This window comes from Phalacrocorax carbo, chromosome 6 (assembly GCF_963921805.1).
Source record: "Phalacrocorax carbo chromosome 6, bPhaCar2.1, whole genome shotgun sequence".
Taxonomy (NCBI): Eukaryota; Metazoa; Chordata; class Aves; order Suliformes; family Phalacrocoracidae; genus Phalacrocorax; species Phalacrocorax carbo.
In genome coordinates, this window is record NC_087518.1 from 17,721,487 (window position 1) to 17,745,483 (window position 23,997).

At 61.7% G+C, this 23,997-nt stretch overlaps 1 protein-coding gene across 2 annotated transcripts; it reads right to left on the reverse strand.

Annotated features, from left to right (window-relative positions):
- Positions 1-729: 729 nt before the first annotated feature.
- On the reverse strand, positions 730-23,722 carry LOC104041902 (semaphorin-3F-like). Of its 2 annotated transcripts, XM_064453950.1 has the most exons (19): positions 23,547-23,722; positions 20,263-20,427; positions 11,179-11,339; positions 10,956-11,018; positions 10,162-10,281; positions 8,729-8,809; positions 6,470-6,563; positions 5,981-6,100; positions 4,859-4,998; positions 4,668-4,782; positions 4,398-4,467; positions 4,129-4,273; positions 3,790-4,012; positions 2,887-2,975; positions 2,584-2,625; positions 2,175-2,332; positions 2,028-2,095; positions 1,313-1,446; positions 730-1,232 (listed from the first exon to the last, which is right to left on the reverse strand). In XM_064453950.1, the coding sequence occupies exons 2-19, from the start codon at positions 20,372-20,374 to the stop codon at positions 822-824; spliced, it is 2,346 nt and encodes a 781-aa protein (XP_064310020.1). In that variant the 5' UTR covers positions 20,375-20,427; positions 23,547-23,722; the 3' UTR covers positions 730-821. The 2 variants fall into 2 exon arrangements, with proteins under 2 accessions (XP_064310020.1, XP_064310021.1); XM_064453951.1 differs by lacking the exon at positions 8,729-8,809.
- Positions 23,723-23,997: the final 275 nt, after the last annotated feature.

Consider the following 23,997-nt stretch of genomic DNA (forward strand, 5'->3'; position numbering starts at 1 on the left):
CCCCGAGGGCATGGCTGATGCGCTGGATGCCCCAAATGCCCATGGATGCTAGTGACAGTGAGTGCCAGCAGCTGCCCAAGGTTTACCCTGGCACAGCCCTTTCTCCTTCCCTTTCCTACCCAAAGACCCTGACCGAGCCCCCACCATGGCCTGGACACCTGGGTCCTGTCTCAAGCGTCCTGTCTCCCCACTGCCAATCCCCTAGGGGGACAGGAACCAGGCTGCATACCCTGGCACCACAGCCCCTTTCTCCTAGGCTTGCCAGTGGTCTGCACCTTCCCTGTGGAAAGCACTTGCTTCTCAACAACTGGGTGGGAAACTGAGGGACAAAGCTGCAAGGGCTGTGCCAAGGTTGCAAGGGACAGACCTTGCCCAGTGCCACCTCTCCCCCTGCCTCATCACCCCTAGCTGGAGTTTGTACCCTTCCCCAGGGCATCACACTCCCGCTTCAGGACTTGGCACCTCCAGCCCCCCTACAGTGCTGTGCCCCAGCTGGGGGGAGGTAGCAGCCATGGTGCCCAGTGGTCCCTGCAAGCCAGGATCCTGGGGTCCTGGGGTGGATGGCATGACAGCGAAGCTGGCTGAGCCCACCCCAGCACCCCTGCTCCTCCCCAGGGCCAGGAGGGGAGGGTTGCATTGCCCCAGTGACTATGTACAACCTCCAGATAAATACCATCTCCCATGGGAGGGGGGAGTGTGTGTGTCTGCCTGCGTGTGTGCGTGGATGTATAGATATATATATTTATTTATTTATAGATATTTTTAATATTAAAAGGGGGGAAAAATAGACCACTGTGCTAGCAAAGTCCCTGACAACGGTTTCATGTATGCCTGTAGGTCTCTGGCTGGTGATTCCGGCGGTTTCGAGGCTTCTTCTGGTCCTGCTGCTCCTTGGCTTTGAGGCCAGCCAGTGGCTGGGGTGGGCTGGCAGCTGTGTGCCGCCAGTAGCCCTGGCAGTACTGGTCCAGGAGTCCCATTTCAGGCTGGGTGAGGAGCTGCAGCAGGTCCTGGTAGCGGGGAGTGGGGACACCCGACAGGGGGGGGAGTGTCTCCGCCTGGACCAGCACAGCATGGACAGCGCGGCTGCTGAGGATGCGGAGCTGCACCTTGGTCACTGTGTGCTTGAAGTTGTTCTCGGTGGCGGTGCAGGAGTAGAGGCCACTGTCGGTGAGCTGGAGGGCGCGCAGCAGCAAGCCCTGCTCCGTCCGCAGCACCCGACCCTCCACCCGCAGCTGCAGGGGGGAGAGGTGGCACGGCTCAGCCAGCTGGCACCTGGCCCCCCAGCACCCTCCAGCGCAGCACCCTGCCCTACCTCTTTCCGCCGGTCACTGTTGTCTTTCTGTAGCAGCCACTTGATGCTGGCCTGAGGCGAGCGGGGCTGGCACTCCAGGAAGGCGGTGCTGCCCTCCACCCCATACTGCAGGACCTCCACTGTATTCTTGTTAGCTGCAGGGGTGGGCCACAGGCAGCCAGGTCACATGCACGCCTCTGTGCCCCTGTGCCTCTCCCTTCCTGCCCAGCCCACCTACTCTCCAAGGGTATGCTCCTGTCCACCTCCAGCCATGTGTCTGCCAGCCACCCAGCAAGCGTGCTCCACCTCTAGTGTAGCCATGCTTCCACAAAGGTGTCTGTCCATCCATACATCCATCTACCCACCCATCCACCCACCCATGTTCAGCTTCCTCTGAAGTATCGTTCCATTCACTCAGCCATTCATTCATCTACACACCCATCAATTTGTGGTCATCCTTCCCCCACTGTATCCATCCATCCAAATCTGCTCATTCTCCTCCCCTACATATCCATCTATATTCCATCCCCAATGTAGCCATCCATGTTCATCCTACTCCCCGATGTATCCATCCATCCATCCATGCTCACCCTCTTCCCGTATATCCACCCACACAACCATCAATCCACCAAGGCATCCATCCATCCTGGCCGTTGCCCATGCCCTCCTGCCCCCGTCCTCAGCACACTCCCCCACACCCACCATGCTGCAGGGCTGTGCCGCAGACCTCACTCACCGTTGGAATTGTAGCCTCGGCACTGGCGGATGGGGTTGCCATGCCGGACATCCTGCCGTCGGCTCCGCCTGTGGGGAGGCGGGAGGTGAGCGGCAGAGCCTGGGGCAAGGCGCTCCCTCTCTGCTGCTCTCCCCTGCCTCCCTGTACCTCTTGGAGGAGGTGGAGTAGCGGGTGCAGGCGCTGCCGTCCCAGGCGCAGTAAGGGTCCCGAGCCAGGCAGCAGTCGGCACAGGCTTCCCCATACACATCACAGCGGTGCAGGGCCAGGTGGGTTACACCTACGGCCGAGGACACGTACAGCTGTTGCTGTTTGGGGGACAAAGAGGACAGGGTCAGGTGTCATCTCATCCCCACCTTGCAAGGAACCCCCGGAGTGAGCTGCAGCCTCCTGGTACTGGGGCTAGTCAAGACAGCAGAGCCACCCAGGCCCACCAGAGCCAGCTCGTCCTGGGGCCACCTGTGTGCCTCCTGCTCTGGTGCTGCGGCGATGCTGGGCAGTGCCGCAGCTGGGCCTGTGGTGGGATATGCCCAGCCCCCTGCCACATGCCTTGACTCACCCTCTTGGAGGAGATAGTCATTGTCTTGATGGGTGCCGGCACCTAGACGGGAGCAGGAGCGAAGGAGATGGAGGGGTGAGCACATGGCCTGACACTGCAGGCCCAGGGTGGGCATGCCAGGCCCCCCCAGGCAGCTGGGGTGGGCAGGGGCAGGCAGGAGGAGCTGTGAGGAGGTAGCAGGCAGGAGGACCAATGCTTGGGCTCCCTCCAGCACCAGCCAAGGGGCTGGCTGGTGTCCCAAGGGGCTGGCTGGCTGGGTCGAGGACACTCAGCAGAATGTGGAGGACAGGACAACCCTTATACCTTGAACACCTCAATCTCCTCCAGCATGAGCTCCTCTGTCTCCATGTCATCCCGGGGGAGCACAATGACCTTCTGCACAGTGCCCCGATCTGCAAGACACCACAGAGCCTGGGTGCTCAGTGCCACTCGTGAGCACCCGCACCCTCCCCTACTGGGAAAGGGGCCCCTGCTGGGGATGGAGGGAGGAAGGATCCCCCCCAAGCCCATCCCCATCTCTTTCCTGCTGCAGCGGACATCTGTGCCTGGGGTGTGGTGTACGGGCTCAGGTCACTACCCATGGCTAGGTACCACCACCACCCAGGGCAGGGTGGGGACAGCATCCGGAGATGGGCACCGGGACAGGGAAAGGATAAGGATGGATCTCAGGGAGTTTAGGATGCATGTTAGAGCAGGGGAAGAACCAGGCTGGGCAACAGTGCCCCCAGGATGGGCACCAGGGCTGGGGAAGGAAAGGGCAGGATGCTGGTGCCTCTAGGATGGGCAGTTGGGCAGAAGAAGCTTGAGGCTGGATGACGGTGGGCTGTAGGATGGGCACCAGAGTTGGGAAAGGATGAGGCTAGATGGTGGGGCACCTGGGGTGGGCATTGGGGCAGGGGGAGGGCCAGGCTGGATGGTGGCATGCCTAGGATGGGAGGTATCATGCTGGATTGCTGGCTCTGGGGCTGGGAACTGTGCTAAGGGAAGGACCAGGCTGGATGGTGGGGTCTATGGGATGGGCACTGGGCAGGAGAAGGACCAAGCTGGAGCCTTGAGGAGGGGCACGGATCTTGGGATAGGTCTTAACCCCTCGCCCCACTCCAGTGTGGCGGAGGGCACCTTGTTCTGGCCAGCCCTGCTGGTGCCCGTGCCCTCCGGGGCCGCGCCGGAGCATGCTGCGTTCCCCGCGGTGCGCGGCGTGGGTACCTGTGCCCAGGAAAAGCACCTCATAGCGCCCGTCTGCCGCATCCACCTGGTCAACAGCCACGGTGGTGAAGCGGTAGTTGACATTGGTGCGGACCACCAGCGGCTGGCGGTGGGTGGGGTAGACGGCGTGGTACATCAGTGGGTGTGCACGCATGAAGTTGATCACTTCGTCAGGGTAGTCCTTGGTTGACTTCATGGATGGGGTGAAGGTCCCCCCAGGACACTGTGGCACACATGTCACCAGCACTCAGTGACCTGCTTTCCAGGCATGGGTCTAAGGGTGCCAGTTGCCTGGCAGGCACCGGTTCACTTCCCTGTGTGTGCCAGGGGGGTACTTACAGTGCCTGGCCGGGGGTAGGGCATTTTGCCTGTGTAGGGCATCCACTGGTAGTTGGGTCCCTCCTTGTGCGCGAAGGGCCCGTTGAAGACCATGCGAATGTCAGCCATGGAGTAGACACAGACAGCAGAGCCTTTGAAGACTGACCTGGAAGGAAGGACCTGCTGCCACCCTCTGGCTTGATTGTGCCCACTACCACGGCATCACTGGAACCCCCAATCAGCTGGGGACCCCTCCTTTGCCACTCTATCCCAGAAGGATCAACACTCACCCCGAAGCGGAGAACACAGCATAGATAACAGGGTTCTTGGTGTCCTGAGTCTGCTGGATGAAGACGTCCTCTTAGGACAGAAAGATGGGGGTGTCACCATGGGGGAAGCAGGACCCCTCTCACACCCAGGGACACTGGGGCAAGGGGACAGCAGCTCCACGTGGGAGAAGTAAGAGATGGGGGCAGCAAGGGGGTCTCCAACCTTCCCCAGGGTGCTCCACAAGCCCACAGGGGTGCTGAAGACCCCCAGCCCCACCCTTGCCCACTCACGGAGCTCGTCAAAGTGTGTTTCAATCCCATCGGGTCCTGGCACAGAGCAGACAAGCCGGGCCTTCAGGAAGGTGCTCCACTTGTTCACGAGGCAGCAGTGGCCCCCGTCGTCATTCTGCCATAGAGGAACCCCCACGTTCAGCCCTGCCTGTCCCCCTGCCCACTCCCTGCCTGCCCACCGCTCCACCTACTAGGCAGATGCGTCCGATGCGGGAATAGACCCCAGGGCTCAGTGGGGCATCGGCTGACTTCTCTCGGAAGAAGAAGTAGAGCTTGTCGTCATTCCTCTCGCTGCTGTCAGGGATGAGCTGGGCACGGACAAAGGCTGGGTCTGGAACAACATTGCATGGTACAGCACTGTCAGCCCAGTGGCATCTCCTGCCCTGTGCCACAGAGGGATGCTGAGCTCCCTTCTCCTCTGGCATCACCCTGCTCCTGGAGAAGCAGTCACAGTCACAGGGTGAGAGCTGGATGTGGACCAGAGCTGCAGAGATGGGCTGAGGAACCGGGTCTCTCTGGTGGTCATCAGTGCTCCAGGACGGGCTCAGAGCATCTGTGAAGTCCCTGGGAGCATCTCTGAGGCCCACAGGGTAGAGGGCTCCAGCAGCTCTATCAGCAGGGTGGTGGGAACTGGCCTTTCTCCCCAGGGAGGAACCACACAGCTGGAAGCTTCTCAGGAAGCTTCTCCCTGCCATCCATCAGCTGGTGCCCAGCCTGCGCTGACAGCTTCCCCTCTTCGGGTTACTGCCCTGCTGGCTCCCTGGGCCAGCAGGATCAGCCCATCTGCTCTGCTCTGTTTACTCAGCTGCCGCCCCGCGGGCAGGGGTGCTCCAAGGGGGGCAAGATGAGTGCTCAGGGTCACTGATTGCAGGCAACATGGTTGACATCTCCGCCCTGCAGAAACCCATGCATGGACTCTGGCAGAGCCAGCCCCATCTCTCACCAGCTGGCTGCTCCCACCGCCCAGCAAAGCCCCTGGCACATCTGTCACCGTGCCCCACATAGCCACCCCTCTGCCCATCTGCCCTAGATTTCCATCCATCCATCTGTCATCAATCCATCTGTCATCCATCCATCCATCCATCCGGCCATTCACCCACCCATCCATCCATCATATGTCCACCCATCATCAACTGCCAACCAACCATCCATCCATCCATCCATCCATGCCACACCACCCCCCATCTACCTGCCTACGCTGGCTACTGCCTCTGTCCCAGGAGAAGGATGCAGTACAATATGATGGGTCTCATCTCTAGGGTTGGAGCCGTGGGGTCCCCAGGCAGCCTGGGCCAATGACACCCCAAACTCACCATTCAACCAGCGTGAATTATACTGGTCTGTCCTCATGGCTGTCTGCTTGCCCATGGTGCGGAAGATGGCTGCATCTGTGCCCATGAAGTCAATGTAGACACCAGCATAGAGCTCTTCATCTGCAGAGGGCTGAGATCAGCAGGGAGCTCCCACCTAGTCCCATCAACCCACCTCCTCCCACTGCCCCAGGCTCCATCCAGCCCCAGCCAGTAGCCACCAGGCAACAAAGAGCCACTGCCTGTGGCCACCCCAGAGAGCTTGGGAGGTTGGCACTGGTCTGTAACCAGGACCCCCACCTCCACTGGGCCAGGTGTCCAAGGACTGGGCATGCCGGGTGCCCAGCCATTCACAGCTGGAGTGCGCAGGGGTGGCAGGGGCAGGAGCCTGACTCCTTAGGGATATTTGGGCAATGCAGTCGTCCCACCTTGTCTGTGTGTTCCCTCTGCCCAATGCAGGCAGTGCCAGCCCCAGGGAGCTACAGGACTCACTTATTAATGCAGAGACAGTGTCTACTTTGGGGTCATAGGAACACTTCCCCTTGCCTGACTCCAGCTTGTCCGGCTCCAGGTAGAAGATATAATCCTGGAGAAGGAAGCAAACAGAGGAGCTGGTTACACTTTCACCCCTCCATCCCTGTGTCACCTTCCAAAGCCCTCTGGGAGAGGCAACTTCTTCCAGGACGGAGCGCAGCTGTGAGGACAGATGTGGAAGGACCACACTGGGGGTCTGCAGGTCTCCTGAGAAGCTGAAGCACCCGCAAGCTACTCCTCCAACGTTGCTGGGTGCTTCTCCATGCCCTCCACTGCTTGGAAACTTGGCTGAGCCACTAGGCTGAAACAGGGCATCCATCCCCCTGTGCCCGCTTCTGGGCAAACATCTCTCTCTGGCCACCTCTTTGCTCCAGCCGACTGTGGTGCACATCACAGGATGCCGCTTGGCCAGCTCCAGTTCACGCAGCTCCAGCAGTTTCAGCAGGCAGGGTTTGGCCAGCGGCACAGCTCGGCACTGCTCAGCTGCCGGACCCACCATGCTCGTCCTGCCAGGACCCGTTTTCCAGCAGGCACCACCAGGTTGGCATCATGGTGAAATGCTGCGCCCACTCCAGGGGATTCAACCCACGCCATTAGGAGCCATCTCGCCGCTGTCACCTCTGCCTTCCCCGCAGCCATCCCTGCCACCATCATGTGTCCCCAGCCATGGGCGAGACCCACACCGCCTCCAGAGGTGTACACAAAATCCTCTGCCAGTGCCAGCTGGGGGCAGGCAGGGCCAGGCTGGCCCAGCCAGGTCACCCCTCATCCCCGGCTTATGGACCCGCAGTGCCGGGATGAAGCAGCAATATGTCAGCACCTGTGGGGAGCCCAGGCATGGGGGGAACTTTGGGCAACCAAATCAGGCTGGTGGAGCTGCCTACTGGCCCTGTGCCCTGGCTTTGGTGCCAGGGTGATGGACACAGGAGTGGCCACCCTCTGTCGAGAGGTGCATGGGGTCCTGGCAGAGCCCCTGGCTCCGGGAAGGACAGGAAGAGTAGGGAGCCGGGATGCTCACTGCACACAACTCCCACCAGAGGGTTTGCTGACACCAGCTCCTTCTGGGGCACCCAGTCCCAGAGATGGGCATGGCCATGCTTCCACAGTCCCCATTGCTGCGCCAAGCTGCCTGTGCCACCGTCATCACAAACACCTCTGCACCGCGCTGGCCCCACTCCCGAGCTGGACAACCTGGCCCTCCAGAACAGCCCTTGCCCCAGCTGCACCACCTCACCCTCCCAACCAGGCAACCTGCAAGCTGTCAAGGTGATAGCACTGCTGCTTGTCTAATGTGCCTTGAAATGCATTGGAGCTGCTGGAAAGCAGGTGCTGGCAGCCCCCAGTGAGCCCCTGCTCAGAGCATGGGAAGCCACACTGGGGACCTTCTTCCCGCGGATGCTGGGACCAGATCCAGCAGTGAGAGAGGAACCTTGAGGGGCCAAGGGGGCTGAAATGGCAACGGTGCTCCCCCAGCTGGCACTGGGGAAGTTGGCAGCAGGAGCTGCCTGCAGCCAGTGAGATGCTCACAATCGAGCATTGCCTTCTGCCCACCTACCACCCACCCAGAGCACAGAGACTGGGGGCAGAGGGATGGGCGGGGGGTGCCCCAGGCTGCCACAGGGTGCCCACGCCCCACGCGCTCCCCAGCCCATGCACTGACCCACGTTAGTCCAGAGGGGAGAGGCTCGGCGGGTGACACTGTCAGGGCAGGCTGGATGCTGCGTGTCCCCAGAAGACAGGGATGCCGTCGCCTCCCTGAGCCCACTTGCCTCCTGCGGCAGGGTGAAGCAGCTGCTCAGTGATGTTTTTGTAGATGTACCAGAACACCTCCTGCACATCGCCTTGGTATCCTCCCCTGAACTATCCAGATCCCCATGGCTCTGCCGACACGTGGCCCTGCTTCCAAGGGACACAGCAAGCCCGAAGCCGGGCAAAGCTGGCAGTGGGGCAGGGGAAGCCACCGTCCCTGACAGTGTCCCCCACAGAGGACCCATGTGTGGCCTGGGATGAAAGAGTTAGTGAGAGAAGGAAAGCAGAGACACCAGGCCGGTGGCTGGAGGATGCTGTGCCGAGAGAAGATGGCAGGGATGCTCATGGCACAAGCCGCCCGCTGGGGGTCGGAAGCGTGCCAGTGGGAAGGAGGAGGAGCCCATGGCTTTGGCATGGCCCGGGGCAGAGGTGGACACGGCTGTGGCGGGCTCCCAGACCGGTTCCCACCTTGCTTTGTGCTGGTCTCGGGCTGAGGGGGCCGTCGGCAGATCTGCTTTCCCGGCCTCCCGGCTGGCTCGGCGGAAACCCCTGGGGAAAAGGAGCAGGGCAGAGAGTTAGCGCCGGTGGGGGGCAGGAAGGACCCCTTGGGGCAGGAGCGGGCAGGGGGACCCCAAGAGCAGGGGTGCTGGTGGGCATCCCTGGATGCTCCGGGTTGGGCTAGCTTCCAGCAGGAGCTTCTCTTGGACGGATCCTGGTCTCTCCTACAGAACTGGGGTGCCCCAGTGCAGGGCATGACAGAGTAGAGAGATGGCTGCCCACAGCCAGTCAGGTTGGGCTCATGCCCAGGGATGCAACGCTGGCACCTGCCGCCCAGCTGGCAGTGCCCAGTGCAGAGGAGCAACACCCCAGCACCAAGCCACAGTATGGGGGAAGCTACCAGCACTGAGGGGATCACTGGGACCCCCTGTCCTTCCCATACTGCCACTGGCTCCACTGGAGGGGACACACAATGCTTTCCTCAATTGCACCGGCACCCTGGTACTCCTCAGATGCTGCCACTGCCCACTCTGGTCCCAGTCCAGTGTGGTCCAGCAGCATGCACCTCTCTTGGTGCCTGTGCCAGGTGCGGGGGGCACTGGGGCAGATGCCTGTCCTCCATGTCCAGCGACGTGCTCCTCCCTCAGCTAGGGCTGGTTGGTGCACAGCTTGCTCCGACTGCAGGGGAGGGCACAGCCCAGGACTGTCCACCCCAGCACAGAGGGGATGGATACCTCACAGGACTCAGGGTCCTCGGAGAAACTGTGCTGCTACTTGCAGAGACGAACTCCCTCCCAAGGCTGTCCTGAAAGCGCTCCTCTGTCTGCCGCACATCCAGCCTAGTGGCACGTAGCTTCAACACAACCCTCTTGCTGCACGCTGCAGTCCTTGGGGCCAGGTGACATCCATCCAGGGACACCCCAGCACAGACGCATGTGTCAGTGTGGCCTCTGCCATGGTTCTCCCTGTGCAATGTTGGCACTGGCATGGTGCCAGACGTCCTCCACATCCATGGCAAAGGGCTCGGTGGCCCAGTGGTGGGTGGGAAGCCAGGGGAGGATAGATCCCCCGACCCAGCTGAGATCCAGCAGCAGCTGTGGCCAGGAGGGTGGGAGGGCACATCACATGGAAGCCAGTGTCAGGGTCCAGCCGGGGTGGCCCAGTTCCAGCATGAAGAGAGGTCCTCGGTCTGCAGAGATGGCTCAGCCCCACTCAGCAGCATGGCATCATTAGCCATCATTGCCCCCCGCCTGCTGCTGCCCCCCAAACCTCCCAGCACCAGCCAGCAGAACCAAGCTGTGCTGCGCCGCCCTCCCATACCCCGCTGCAGTCTGATGGTGGCTGCATTGTCATTGCTGGGCCAGGCACCAGCTCATCGCATCCCCGTCCCTCCCACCCCTCACCTGGGCTTTGCGCCCACGGTTGACAAACGTGCAGATGGGGTTGTATGCGCCAGTGCCACACACGTAGAGGTGGGTCCGGTTCCAGGGCTGGATCAGGCGGATGAAGTTGCCACACTCCCCCTGGGAAGTAGAGGAGGGGTTGCCAATGCCAGCAAGGGGACAGGGGCACCCCCCTTCCCCCGGCTGCCAGCACCCATGCTGGGGCGGGCACCATGGGGTCCAGCCCCTGGAACAGAGTAGGAGTTGGGGAAGGGAGGAAGTAGGCCAAGGAGCCAGGAAGGCGTGAGGTTGGCATAGGGCATGGGCTGGCAAGGGACATGCATGGGCCTATGGTTTGGGGTGGGGCCACAGGTTAGCATGGGTCATGTGACGGCATGGGTGACGGGTTGGCATGGGTCTTGGGTTGGCATGGGTCTTGGTTTGGTATGGAGCCATAGGTTGGCATGGGGCAGCAATTGGCATGGCACAGCGCAGGTCAGGGTTTGGCATGGGCCATGAGCTGGCACGCTGAAGGGCCCAGCCCCGGCTGCCAGGAGGAAGCAGTATGGGGAGCTTGTCCTCCTGCTTGCCCATGAAGCTTTGCAGGACCTGCATGGCTGGGAGAGAAGGGGTGGCAGGACACACACCACCCTCAAGTGCCAACCCATCTTGGCACAGCTGCAGGTGCTCCCAAGCTACAGGGGACCTGGGGGGTGTCTCCTCCAGGATAGGACACAAGGACACAAATCACCCTTCCATCGCTGGCCACCAGCCCTCCTGTCACTACCAGAAGGGGGTTCGTGGTGGCTACTCACATTGCTGTTCTTGCCTGACAGGATGCACTCCTCGATCCTCTGCTCGGATGCAGGCCAGTGGATCTGTGGAGACACCAGCCAGGGTAGACCAGGGATCCCACCCAACTCCACCTCTTCCCCACCAGCACCAGCAATGCCCACTGAGCTCTTGCCCCAGCATCTAAACTGCCCCTTAGATGCCCAGTTGCCCCCCTTCCACCTGTGCCCTGCAATAGCAGCTTACAATGAGGGGCTCGCGGTTGATGTCGTGGAGGTCCAGCGAGAGGATGTAGTCCTTGCTGCCCACGTACATGCGGTCGTGGTCCTCGTCTTTCAGCAGGATACGGTAGTCACTGGAGTTGAGGAGGAAGTTGAAGAAGTGCGCTGTACCCGTTGCCTTCAGCTCTGCAGGGGGAAAGGGGCACATGTCATCACCCCAGGGCTGCCTGCCTTCCCCTGGTGCCACCCCTGACCCTGAGACCAAGCCTGGTCCCAGCTGGAGGATGTCCTGCAAGAGGAGCTGGCACCTTCCAGCCCATGACACTCACCTTCTAGGCCCCAAATCCTCCTCCATGAGTCTCACAATGCTACTGCCTCTACGTGGGACATGGGAAAATGACAGAGATGCTTATGGCTGGTTGGGACAACTAAGAGTGGCTAGAGGAGGGAGCAGCAGGACGTGGGCTCAGGAAACCCAGCACCCCACAGCAGGGAATGGAAGTCCATACACAGAGTGGCAGGAACTGGTGCTCCCTGGCACCCCAGCCAAGAGCCCACAGCTCCCAAAATCTCTGGCACCATCCCTTTCCTGCCCTGTGTTCCCATGTCCCAGCCAGACCACTGGCTCCTCAGATGGGGGACCTAGGACCCCAAGGAGCCGGCTTCTGGTGAGGGTATGAGCCACTACCCCGCCCCGCGCACCCCATCCCTGCTTGGGAAGTTATTTTTAGCCTGAGTGTGGGAGCAACGAGTGAAAGAAGATAATGAGGGTCATGAATATTCACAAGGGCAATGAGGCAGCCAGATGGAAGGCAGAAGTGCTGCAGATGATGTGGGCCGGTGCCAAGGACCATGCAGCAGGGGCCAGGTCACGAGGGAGACAGAGGACCCTACCCCCATGGGATGACATCCGCCCTGGATGCCACCCCCTTTTGAGGTACCACCCCTTTGGATGCCATCAACAGCCATAAGATGCTACCTCCATCCATTGGATGCCACCTCCACAGGATGCCATGTGTGCTGGATGTCACCCCCTTCGGATGCCACCCCCATGGGACACTGGGTCCATGAGCACCCCCACCCCCACAGAGTTTGTTCCTCCATGCAGGGGAGTGCCTTGTGCAGGCACTGGGTACTGGGGCTGGCTTGGCTGGGGGCAGCCCCTGGGGACCCCCCTTCCCAGGTGGGAGCAGAGCAGGGTCCAACAGGTCAGTAGCAGGAAGGAGCACGCTGGCTTCCAGGCAGGGCTGGGCAGGGCTCCAGTGGCCAGCTGCCGTTCCCAGCTGGGATGCCAAATGCCTGCAGATCTCCCTGACCTCCCACCTCCCAGCCCCATTGGTGGGCTGGCAACATCCCACGGGTGTCCCTAGGGTCCCTTCCCATCCTGGGCACTCTGGGGATGCGGAGGTCTGCCCTCTTTGGGGAGAGGGGAGGGGCTGTGCCCTGCACCCTAGCACCCCAGCAGTGCCAGGGACCCCTTGTACAACCCTGGGGAGCCCCTGCTTGGCATTCCGGGGTGGGCTGGGAGGCGAGCCTCTCTGGGGCAGGGTGGGCCTGCTGGTTGGGTGAAAGGATGACGTCTCCATGGGAGCCCAGGCCAAGGGGACACAGGGATGCCCAGGCACAGCCAGATCCATGCCCACCAGTGTCACTGGGAGAACCTGCTCTGTCCCACAGCTGGCAGCAGTGCTCCCCAGTCCCCAGCCCCATGACAGGGCACCTGCAGACCACTCAGCACTGCTCAGATGCAGTGGTGAGGCCAGTACATGCTAAGCACCACAGGGCGGAAACCCATGTCGGGGCACACTGTGGGGAAACGGTGTCATGGGACGTGACATCAACCTCCCCCCAGCCTGGGGGTCCACCACCCACAGGAGCTGGATGGACAGGGCCATGGAGAGGGGCTGGTGGTTTGGGGGTGACCCCTGCCATTCAGGGTGAGGTGGTACAGCAAGAAAGAGGGGGGGCCAGAGGGGCTGCCCACCCACCTGTCCCATGGTACGCTCCTCCCGCCTTTCCCAGCTGGGCTCCAGGTGCTCCCTGTTGCCAGTGCTGGCTTGCCTACCACCCGCGGCATCCCCTGCCTGTCTCAGTGTCCCCTGCCTGTCCCACAGCACACTGGGTCCAGTCCCTACCTGCCCCATGGCCTGCAGCTGCCCCGCTGGCCCATGCAGTATGCGTGTGTTTGTGTGTGTGCACGTACCTCACAGCACGTGTGTGCAAGCGTGTGTGCATGCATGTATCCCCCATGTGCATGTGTACAAAAGTGTGTGTGTTTGAGTGCAGGTGAGTACCCCATACAATGCATGTGTGTGCATGTGCGCGTCACGCAGTGTGTGTGTGCGCACATGTGTGTGCATGAGTGTGTCCACATGGGTGTGCCCCACAGTGTGTGTGTGCTCCTGCATGTGCCTGTGCCCCCCACAGTGTGCATGTGTCTATGGGTGTGCCCCACAGTGTGGGTGTGCTCCTGTATGTGTGCCTGTGCACCATGAAGCATGTGCATGCATGTGCTCCACACAGTGCCCTGGGGCACGGAATCAATTTGTTGGGGCTTCCCCCGGAGGGATGGTGACATGGCTCAGAGTCAGGAAAGGGCAGGGCAGCTCCAGCAGCGGGTTGACGCAGGCAGAGCAAGAGAGGCTGTCCCCAGTGCTGGGGACCTGCAGCCAGAACTGCATGCCCAGCCATCCTGCTTGGGGCAGAGACAACCCCAGTGCAGGCAGAGCCAAGGATGGTGGTTAAACCAGGCAGGAGCTCTGGCACTGGGGCAGCCCCACATCTGCCATTGCTGCCTGGCCTGGGGATACCATGTCCAACCTCCCTGGGCGACATGCTCCTGTCCTTGCCCTCCCCTCCTGACTAGGACCCTGGGGCTGAGCCAGGCAGCACCAGGACACCAGCAGCAGAGGGCCCTGTGCCAGCAAAGGTCCCAAATATCCCTCCACATCCGTCAGGATGGACAGCCCCAGGGCTCAGCAGGAGCCGGGGCCAGCAGCACAAAGGGCCCCAGCCCCCCACCGGGGCCCCCATTCAGTCCCCCACGCCCCAGCGATCAGAGAGGGCCCCCCAGCAGGGCAGGGATGGACCCTCTGCCCCATGATGCCCTCTCCAAAGGGGACAGAAGGGTGGATGAGCCCCTGCCCCAACCTCTGACCTCCCAAACTGCCACCCTCCTGCCCTCCCCGCCTAATCCTCCACCACCATGCCCCCAAACCTGCCCCCGGCAGCTATGGGGGTCCCCAGGGAGAGAGCGGGGCAGGCCCCCCCACCCAGGACTGGAAAAGCTGGCTTGTTAGTGGATGTGTCCTGATGAACATATTCCCTCCTGCATCCCTGCCACCAGCCCCGACACCAGCGGAGCTTCCCAGGATGGTGGGGTGCCTAATCCCATTTTAATTGCGCAGCACCAGAGCCTGGAGCCACCCGGCATCACAGCCAGGGTGGCCTCTCTGGGGACCATCCCCTTGCAGTGTCCACTTGGTGTTTGGTGGCCTCAGGTGTAGAGATTTAATTACCCTGCGCCTTCAAGCGATGCCGGTGGCCAGGAACCAGTCAGACCCTTGGCCAGCAACAAGGGGCAATGTTTGGCTCTGCCCACCGTGATGGCAAGCGGCACCGCCCTATTACATGCTCTGCAAAGCCAAATTCCCTGCATAAAGTCAAATTTGGGCTGAATTTACAGCTCCAGCAGCTGCCGGGCAGCTGCCCACACCTCCACCCTTGCTGGCAGCCACCACCATCCCCGTTGGGCAGGAATGAGCGGTCCCTACCCATCAACCAACGGCACAGAGACCGGTGCCAATCTCCAAAGCAAGGGTGATAAACTGAGCATCCTGGGGTGCTGCTCACCCCACCCCAGCCCCCCAACCCTCCCCCAAACATCACCAGGGCACCAGTATGAAAAGCCAATGCCATTAGGACCTGAGCAGGTCACCTCCCCAGGTGCACCATCATTGCACCCCCCAAAACCAATTACAGGCGCTCTCACCTAATTAGTTTCTAATTATGGGCTTGTAGCACATTCAACATAATTAGCATGTAAATTACACGGCGTGTTTATATTCAATAACCGCTCTCCTCCCGGCTGGAGGCAGCAGCGCCTTTCGGGAGCCCTTTCTTTCCATGAGGGCAAATGAATTCACTCCAAATGCCGATGGAGAAGCCCAGCACGGATCCCAAGGGAGCCTGGCCCAGCAGGGATAAATCCCAGCTCCATCCCGGACTATTTTATCCCACAAATTTATTCGTGTGCCCCAGATTTTGGGGATGCTCCCCCCTAATTTTTTCCCTGCTTGAAATCTGGGATGCAGCTTTTCGGGTACCTGGTGGAGGGTAGGGATGGGGGGCTGGATGCATCCCCTCGCACGTTTAAAGCATTTGTTTTTATTGGGGCTGATCAAAGAGCTGGGTGGGTCGCTTGATGAAAGCAGAATTGCTTATTTGTTTGAGCGTCACTCCGCTACCCCTTGATGGGTTATTTATGATGTAATTAAGCTAATTACATGTAATAAGAGAGTTTCCGTGGCCCCCAGCCAAGCTCTTTTTCCATTTAACTGATTCACAGGTGGGAGGAATCCATAGCTGCCTTGCCGGGGCTTGGAAGATGAAATGGCTCCAGCTCTTGCTTGCTGCCTTCCACCCCCAACCATCTCCAGCCCTGCCAGGAGCATCACCACGCACCAGCCCCTGGCACCCACTCTGCTGGCCCCAATGGCAGAGGACAGGTGCCACAGCCACCTGAGTCAAGTCCCATGAGATAAAAGCAGGACCAGCCGGGTACTCCCCCCTGCCATTGCTGCCTGGCCTTTTGGACGCAGGCAAAAAAAACCCAAACAACCAAAAAACCAAACAAAACCACATTTTTTTCAGCCGAAACCGCTGATTCATCCCGGAGCAAACCTGTCTGAAGTGCTCACAGGGGAATGTGCCCCAGCAAGCATCGCTGGCAGGGGGACCCTGTCCCCACTGGGCATCACTCAGCAGCAGTAACCCCAGTCCCCACTGGACAGCTGGATCAGGGGATGCTCTGGTAGCAGGAAAACCCCCTCAGGAAGGTGCCTGGCTTAGGAAAAAACACTTTAATCCCTGCAAAAGCAAAGGGCTGAACTAAGGGGTCCCCACCTGCTGTCTTTGGGGCTTTTCTTTAAGTTTTTTTTATATCATTTTCTTCTACAGACCCTGAGAGTAGGGCAAGGTGCTAGGTGGGAAGGCAGTTTATTTTCCAGGCCATTTGCTCCATGCCAAAAAGGCAGTGGGGAAGGAAGCAGCTAGGGATGCTCTGGGCAGGAGCCAGCAGCATTGGAGCTGTCAGGGATACCACACACCAGGAATCCAGGAAGGGCCACACTGCTCCAAAAGGACCATCATTAACTTGAGGGATAACGAGCTTATTAGATATTGGCCTAGGGGGACTGAAATCACATGGGGGGAGGGTTTGGGGGTGAGGTTAAGGAGCTTATGGAGCTTTGCAGCTGGAACCTGGTGGGCCCAGTCCAGTGGCAGCTGGTCCTGGCAGGTGGGGTGGCACCCTGCTGCAGCCCCACACCAACCCAGCCAGAGAAATCCTCTTAGGGGTTGCAGGGCTCAGCCCTGTGTCCCTGTCCCCCAGGGCATGGGATAGGGGAACATGGCATCCCCCCTAACTTTGAGTGGTCCGAGGAGCAGCAGAGGGGTCCAGTGCACCCCCTGACCCACACCAGGGTGGGGACTGCCAGTTCCAGCCCTCCTGGCACATCCCCAGGGATGGCCATCTCCGAGCCCATGGCCCTGTCCATGCATCCCCCCCCCCGTGTCCCCCCTCATGTTTATCCCGGCCCGCTGTCGCTGAGCAGTGCCCACAGCTGCGACAGCTTAGGAGGGCGCCTGGGCGGCCCCCAGGGACACGGCTCCCTTGCCAGGCTCCTCTCCAGCCATCTGCCACCCTCCCCGCCCCGGATCAAGCGTGCCGATGTCCCCCACCACCAGCCGAGATGCCAGCAGGGCAGGAGAGGAAACTGAGGCACGAGGCATCCAGAAGCGAGGTCATGCATGCAAGGGGCTGGCAGCAGAGCCAAGAGGAGACTCCACTGCTTTATTTATTCTTTTTAAAGCGAGTTTTTCCCTCCTGCAGGAACTGCCCTGTCTCTCACTCGTCCCCTCCCAGCCAGGGCTGCTCCCCAGCTGGACCTCTGGTACAGCTTTTCCAAGAGGTGCCGGCACGGCTGTTCCTGTCACCGCAGGGAGGGGGGAGCAGCTCCTCCTTTGAAGCCCCATGGAGAGCCCTGACCTCGAGGGCTTCCCACTGTGATGCGGGGCAAGAGCCCACCCTTCCTTCCCACACCGGACAGGGAGCAGGACACGGAGGGATGAATCACCATCACCATCATCACCACCTCCTGCATCCTCATGGGGAAAGTACTGACCTCTCCGCAGCCTAAGCCTCCTGCACAGAGGAAGGCCTGGAGGAGAGGGGGCTGCAGGATGTGTACGGGAGAGGGGGGGAATTGTTAGCAAGGAGATGATTAAAAATATCCATCCTATTTCTGGCCGGCACCGGGCTTGGATTGGGGAAGAGCTGTTGGCAAAAGAGAGATGTGCCGGAGCCGCTCCCAGCTCTGTTCTTTCCATGCCGGTCACCTTCCTCCCACTGACAAATGGACAGGAAAGCCTTGAGCAGGAGGGCAGACAGGCAGGGACCATGGGGGTCATGGGATGGGGGGGGGACTGGGGGATAACCCCACCCAGCCCATCACCCTGCTCCAGGGCAAAGGAGCTCAGCTCCAGCCCCTTTCCTGTTGCTTCATTATTTTATATATGGTTTTTTTGAAAACACTCAGACCATGGGGCTCCGTAGAGGATGACGCAGGCCCCAGGGAGCTGCGACAAACCTCCGGCGCGTGATAACAAGCAAAGGCAAACAAACCCGGAGACGCTCCCGGGCCTGGCAGGGCTCCAGGCAGCGCAGCCAAGGCAAGGCACTGGGGGGCAGGACACGGGTACGCGGCAGCTCCCACCAGCACAGCTCCTTCCCCGGTACTCCGCCAGGCACCAGTGCAAGGCCACAGCCACCTTGGTCCCTCCGGGCAGTGCCTTGGTGCAGGGATGCTGCTGGAGGGGATCCGCACCCCAGCCTCAGCAGCATCCCTCTAGCTGTGCCCACATCAACGGCCATCGGGTCCCCCACAGTACCATGGCCACGTCCCTGCAGGGCAGCCCAGTTCCCATCACGCCCAGTCCCACTGGCTGCAGTTGCTCTGGGGAATGTGGGGCTGGGGATCTGGGTACCAGCCCTGGCTCCACACACAAGAGAAGGGGCTGGGCTGGCTGGAAAATGCTGCTGCCAACCCCGTCTCACAGCCCCACGACTTCGAGGAGGCCACATACAGATTATTGACTCAGGAAAGCTTCTTACTGGCAGCTTGGCATGCAGTTCCCAGCTGACCCCTGAGGAAGACCCTGGGCTAATTCTCCTCTGGCACTGCAAGTGTGCAGGCAGGGAATGGGCAAGCAGCATCCCTTCCCAATCCTAGTGTACTCGGATCCAGCACGCTGCTGCCTTTTCTTCTCTGTGTGCAAGTGCAAACTGACCCTTCGCCCACTGTAAATCTCACCTCTGGGCAATGAGACCAGGGAGAGCCCTGCCAGACCACCCCATGCAGGATGGAGAAGAACAGGAGATCCCGACATGGGCACTTGGGTGACACTCCCAGGTCCCCAAGGCATGGCCAGGGACATCTGCTCCACCAAACCAGGGCCAAAAAACCCAGCCCCAAACCAGTCCCCTCCCTGCAGCACAGTAGGCCTAACCACATTTATCCAGAATTAATCCTGCTCCCAGAATTAATCCCGCTCCAGGGGCACGAAGGTAACTGCGGAACAGCCACAGGCATTAACACACACCTCGCCAGGGTGGTGGGCATTGGGTCCAGCTGGGGATTCCCTGGAGCCTCCCCTCGCCTTGGCAGGAAGGAAGAGATGCTCCGAGATGGGGCAAGGATGCATCCCTGGGTGGGAAAGGACAGCGGACAAAGTGCCTCAGCAGCCCCCCAAAACGACCTTTCAGGGAGGAAAGTGGTGCCTGCTGCATGGGGAGGAACCGCTCACTCCTTTCCAGCCTGGACTTGTCCGCAGACTCTTCATACCAGCCATTTTTCCTGCTGAGACCAGCCTTTAACGCCAGTGGCTTGCCCTGCCTGCACCGTGTTTGCCATCAGCCCCCTCAGCCCCTCCTGCTGGGCTCTGCCAGACCAGAGACCAGAGCCACCATGCTCATTATTGGCTCTGCCACCGCACCCTGGGCTTGCTGGTTTGGTATGCGACTGGAGGGCAAAGGCACGGTAGCACAACATGGCAGGGGTGCAGGCAGCATGGCCCCAGCTCTCCCATGGCAGCTTGCCTCTCCTGGGACCCCAAGGGGAGGCAGACGAGAGGCTCCATGTGCCAGTGTCCCGGGCTGGGACACACCCAAAGGGGCAACCAGCCCCAGCAGGGTCCAGGTCCAGCAGCACTGAATACACCACGCTGGCAGGGGCAATTTTTGTTTCGCTCCTTGAGGTTTGCAACCCCAGGACCAAACCCTCCGCCAACATGCACCCCAAAACTGAACCTGGGATCCAGCCCTGGCTCTCAGAGCGGACTGGGTGGGTCAGGCAGCCCTGGTACCAAAGGGTTAAGCCCCTTCCCCCTGCCCCAGCCAGCATCCTCCCCTCCTGCCTCTTGCTGGCTCCCAGCTCCCTGCCAGCTCCCAGGCGTTAATACCAGCTGGGGGCATCGGGGGCCACATCAAGCTGCTGTCTGGACTTGGGACGCTGCTGGGGGGGGCTCCCCGCACCTCAGCACCCAGCTTCACCAGATGGAAGGAGCCACTCAGCCACCTACCTATGAGGGGAAGTGTACTGGGGGACTGGGCAGGCTACCAGCTCTCCCCCAGACTCAGGGGGGGGGCAGATTGGGAGCTCAGTCACACTGGGACATGGACCCCCATGGAGATTTCTGGGGGTGCAGCCTGCTGATGACCCCTAAGGCAAGGAGGAGCAGCAGCCTGGACCAGGGTGCTGCTGGTCTCCTCTACCTTCTTGGGGTCCGCCCCTGCCCCCCACACCCCCAATTCCCATCACCAGGCTCTTACCTTTGAAGGAGAGCTGGACCCTCGGGGTGGCAAAGCTGTGGTCCTTGGCGTGGGCAGCGCGCCAGCCCAGAGTCAGCAGGGTGGCCCAGAGGAGGACGCTGACCACAGGCATGGTGGGCACACGCCTGGGTGCCGAGGTTAAGGGGAGTCCGGGGGGGGCCAAGCCTGCCAAGGAGGGCACAGCAGGAAGGGATGTCAGTTTGCTGCACCCACCCCCACCATGGGGGTACAAGCCCCACATCTCCCCATCCTGATCTTCATCACCTGCCGGCACACAGCATCCTCCAGGGATAACTGGGACCCAGCCCCAGGGGGACTCAGCTGAACCCCGCTCTGCAGGCTGGGAGGAGGGGTGCAGGAATAGGGGGGTGCCTAGCCTCACCTTCTTGGGTGCCAAGCCAAGCATGCAGGGTAAGGCGAGCATGGCGGCAAGCACCGCTGCAGCGTGCTCCTCCACCCAAGCCAGTGAGACTTGCCCAGGTGAGGACCATCCCTCCACGCCCCCCCCCAGCCTGCAGCATCCCCACCCTGCCGGGCTGTCTCCCTGCACCCTGGCACCCAGAGGGGTCCTATCCCCAGCCCTCTTCCCCACACCTCTCTTCCCAGCCCCTAGCAAAGCCACAGCGAGCAGAGCCGGGATCAAATCTTTCCAACATGAAGGAAATCTGGACTTCATTATTCCAAGAACGTACAAAAAAAGAAATTTTTTTTTTTTTTCATAAATAAAAAAGGAAGAAAAAGAAGGGGGGGGAAAAGCCCTGCCTGTGTGCCAGGCAGCTGGACTCCCTGGGGCTCCAGCACTCAGCAGAGTCTGCCAAGCTGCCTCCAGCAAGCCACACACGCACCCCAGAATGGCACAGCACACACTGCCCCCGGCATGTCCAGCTGCCCCTCCTGGAGAGGGACTGTCCCCTCAGGCCCAGGTCCCCATCCCAAGGGGCCACCCTCCCCTCTCAGGGGGCTCCAGGAGGCTTAGGGCAGGATTTAGGAGGGGGCCCACAGTGGGAAGCCCCTCGTGTCCCTGGGGAGCTGCACGCTCGGGGTGGGATGTGTTGTGCCATGGTACTCGGGTGGGCTTGAGCACCTGGGGAGCGCCCAACTAGCTCAGCCGAAGGGGCTCTGCCCGGCAGGGACAGGAGCTGCCTGCCAGCATGCTGTACCAGGGGGTCCCCACCATGCCACCCCGACAGAGACATGCCCTCCACGGCTCTTCCAGCTGCCACTGTGGAGCCCCACGGGAAGGTGCTGGGTGGACAGCCTGGAACCCTCTGGGGTACCCCGGAGAGGGATGCTAAGCTACAAAGGAGGGGCAACCCTGCACCCCACACACCAGGGCTCTGCCTGCAGCTCACCCGGGTGGTCCAGCCGGCCCCTCCCAGGATGCACAGCACCCACAATGCCAGCCCCAACCCCGAGTGGGACTAGGGCGGCAGCACCATCACCGGGCAGGCGGGTGCTGCTGTGGCCCCTCCAGCAACGCGCTTACTCGAGCAGCAGGGCAAGACCCGGAGCGTGGCAGCGCCGCTGTTCCCCGGGGCTCAATAATTTTTTCTCACTCATGCCTTTGGAGTCAGTAAATATTTCGATTTGCTCTTCTCCCCCTGCGCACACCCAGCTCTGCTCCATTGTACTGGCATTCGGTCCCCTTCCAGGCCGGCCCCCCCCTCTCCCACCCGTTCCCAGGCTCTGCCCTTCCCATCAGCGCCGGGCCGGGACAGCCGAGCCCCCAGTTCCTCCGTCAGCCAAAACTCCAGTTGGTTGCAGTTAAATACCCCCTCCCCCCCATTCAAACCTCCCCCCTCCTTCCCCGGCAGCTTTAGGAAATAATTCTGGCAAATCCCACTATTGCATTTGGATGGAGCGGCGTACGCGTCAGAGACAGGGAGCGAGATGGCAAACAAAGGAAAAGAGGGAGAGGAGGGGAGCGCAGCGAGCGCAGGGCGAGGAGGGGGGAAAGGGCCGGCGGCGAGCGGGGGGCACCCAGGCCCGGCGGGGAAAGGCAAATTCCAAGGAAGCAAAAAGGGAAACGGCCCATTGGAGCGCACCTTGGCCGGGAAATCTCTATTTCCAGGGTCATCTGCGCTCCGGGGAAACTGGAAACTCCAGGGGAGAGCGGCCACGTTCCTCCCCTCCAGCAACCGGGCTGGCTGGGGTTGGGGTTCTTTTTTTGTTTGGTTGGTTTTTTGGCAATTAAAGTTTGGCCATTGCTGGTGCTGCCGCAGGAAGATCAAAATTCCTCTCGGCTTTATCCCCCCTTCCCAGGCCGGTCAGCTGAGTGCCGTCGAGCCGAAGCAATTAGGGAAAGGCTTTTTCGGCTGGAATAGGGACTCCGCTGGGGGGCTGAGACCCCAGGGCAGAGGGGGTGTGGAGGGGGTGCCTCGGGGGGCTCAGAGGTAGGGCTGCCTGAACGCCTGGTCCCAGCGGCCTCGGGAGCGAGAAGGAAACGTTTTGGGAGGGAAAAAAAATACATGCAGGATGGGCAGCAGGAGGGGAGCCTGCCCCACCTCTCGGCCACGGCGCCCGAACGCACGATGTCACCGGCGGGAAGGGAAAAAAAATATGCTAATCGTCCACCGCGGCCCCACGTACCCGGGGAATAACTTTGCACAACTTTGCTCCAGCACCCCTGGCCTGTCCCTAAGGAGAGCCCCCGGTCCCCTGCTCCCCGGCCCCGCAGGAGCTCGCGTCCCACCGGAGAGGGAGGCCCCACCGGGCGGGCTTCGGCTGCCCCACGCCACCCGCTCCACGGTGCTGGGGGCGAGGAGGGGGTCCCCTGGTGTGTCCCCTCACGCCCTCCTTGGGCACCCACCCGCCTCCAAGCCTTGCCGCAGCCCCCCTGCCCCGGGAGCTCCCTGCCAGCCTCGGTCCCTGTCTGCACCGTGTCCCATGGGGACCGTCCCTCCCGCCCCGAGCGGAACCGGGGCGCGCCTGCGCTCCGCGAGGGTGGGGACCGGCAGGGAGGGGGACCGGCAGAGACACCCCTCTACCCCGGTACTTGCCCCCTGCGAGGAGCGGGGAAGGGGGGGGACGACGGGCTGCAAATCAGCCGGTGTCGCTGCCAGCTCGAGGCAGGAGTCCCAGCACCGGACGCAGACAGCAGCCCCCCCTTCCCGCCCTACCTGCCCGCTTCACCGGTAAGTTGCGGCGGGGACACACACACACACACACGCACACGCACGCACACACACACACACACACACACACGAGTTCCGAGAGGCGGAAAGTTTTCTCGGGGCGCCCCCCCCCCGCCGAGCCCCCGCTCCGCCGCCCGCCCCCGCCCTTACCTCTGCGGGGGTCCCGGCGGCGGCGGCCGAGGCGGGGGGGGTTGGGGGGGTGGGAGGAGGGTGGCGGGGCTCAGCGCCGCGCCGGGCACCCGCGGCCCCCCGCCATCTCGCGGCCGCGACTGCCGCCGCGGCCCCGGCCCGTGGAGCGGCGGCGGGGCGGGGCGGGGCGCGGGGCGGGGCGGTGGCCCGGCCCCGACTGGGCACCGCAGCCCCTGCGCTCGCTGCGGGGGGGCGTGATTTGCATATCCCCGCCCACCGTCACAGCCCCGCCCGCCGCCCCGAACCGCCGGTTCGAGCCCCGCCGCCGTCCCTGCCGCTCACCTCCGGCTCTGGCCTTTTGTTGCTCCGTGCCGGCGGCGTCTCGCCGTGCCGGGCCGCGGGCGGCTCGGTTGGCCTCCGGCGCCCACCACCCTCCCGCGGGCCACGGGGAAGGAAGCGAATAAATAAGCGC

Bases quoted from the DNA above. Each gene is read 5' to 3' on its own strand.
- LOC104041902 (XM_064453950.1), bottom strand. From the start codon at position 20,374: ATGCCTGTGGTCAGCGTCCTCCTCTGGGCCACCCTGCTGACTCTGGGC. The intron at 8,810-10,161 runs GTGAGGGGTGGG...CCTTTTCCCCAG, and splicing joins ACCGTGGGCGCAAAGCCCAG to GGGTTTCCGCCGAGCCAGCC. The intron at 1,233-1,312 runs GTAGGGCAGGGT...TCCCCCCTGCAG, and splicing joins ACAGTGACCGGCGGAAAGAG to CTGCGGGTGGAGGGTCGGGT.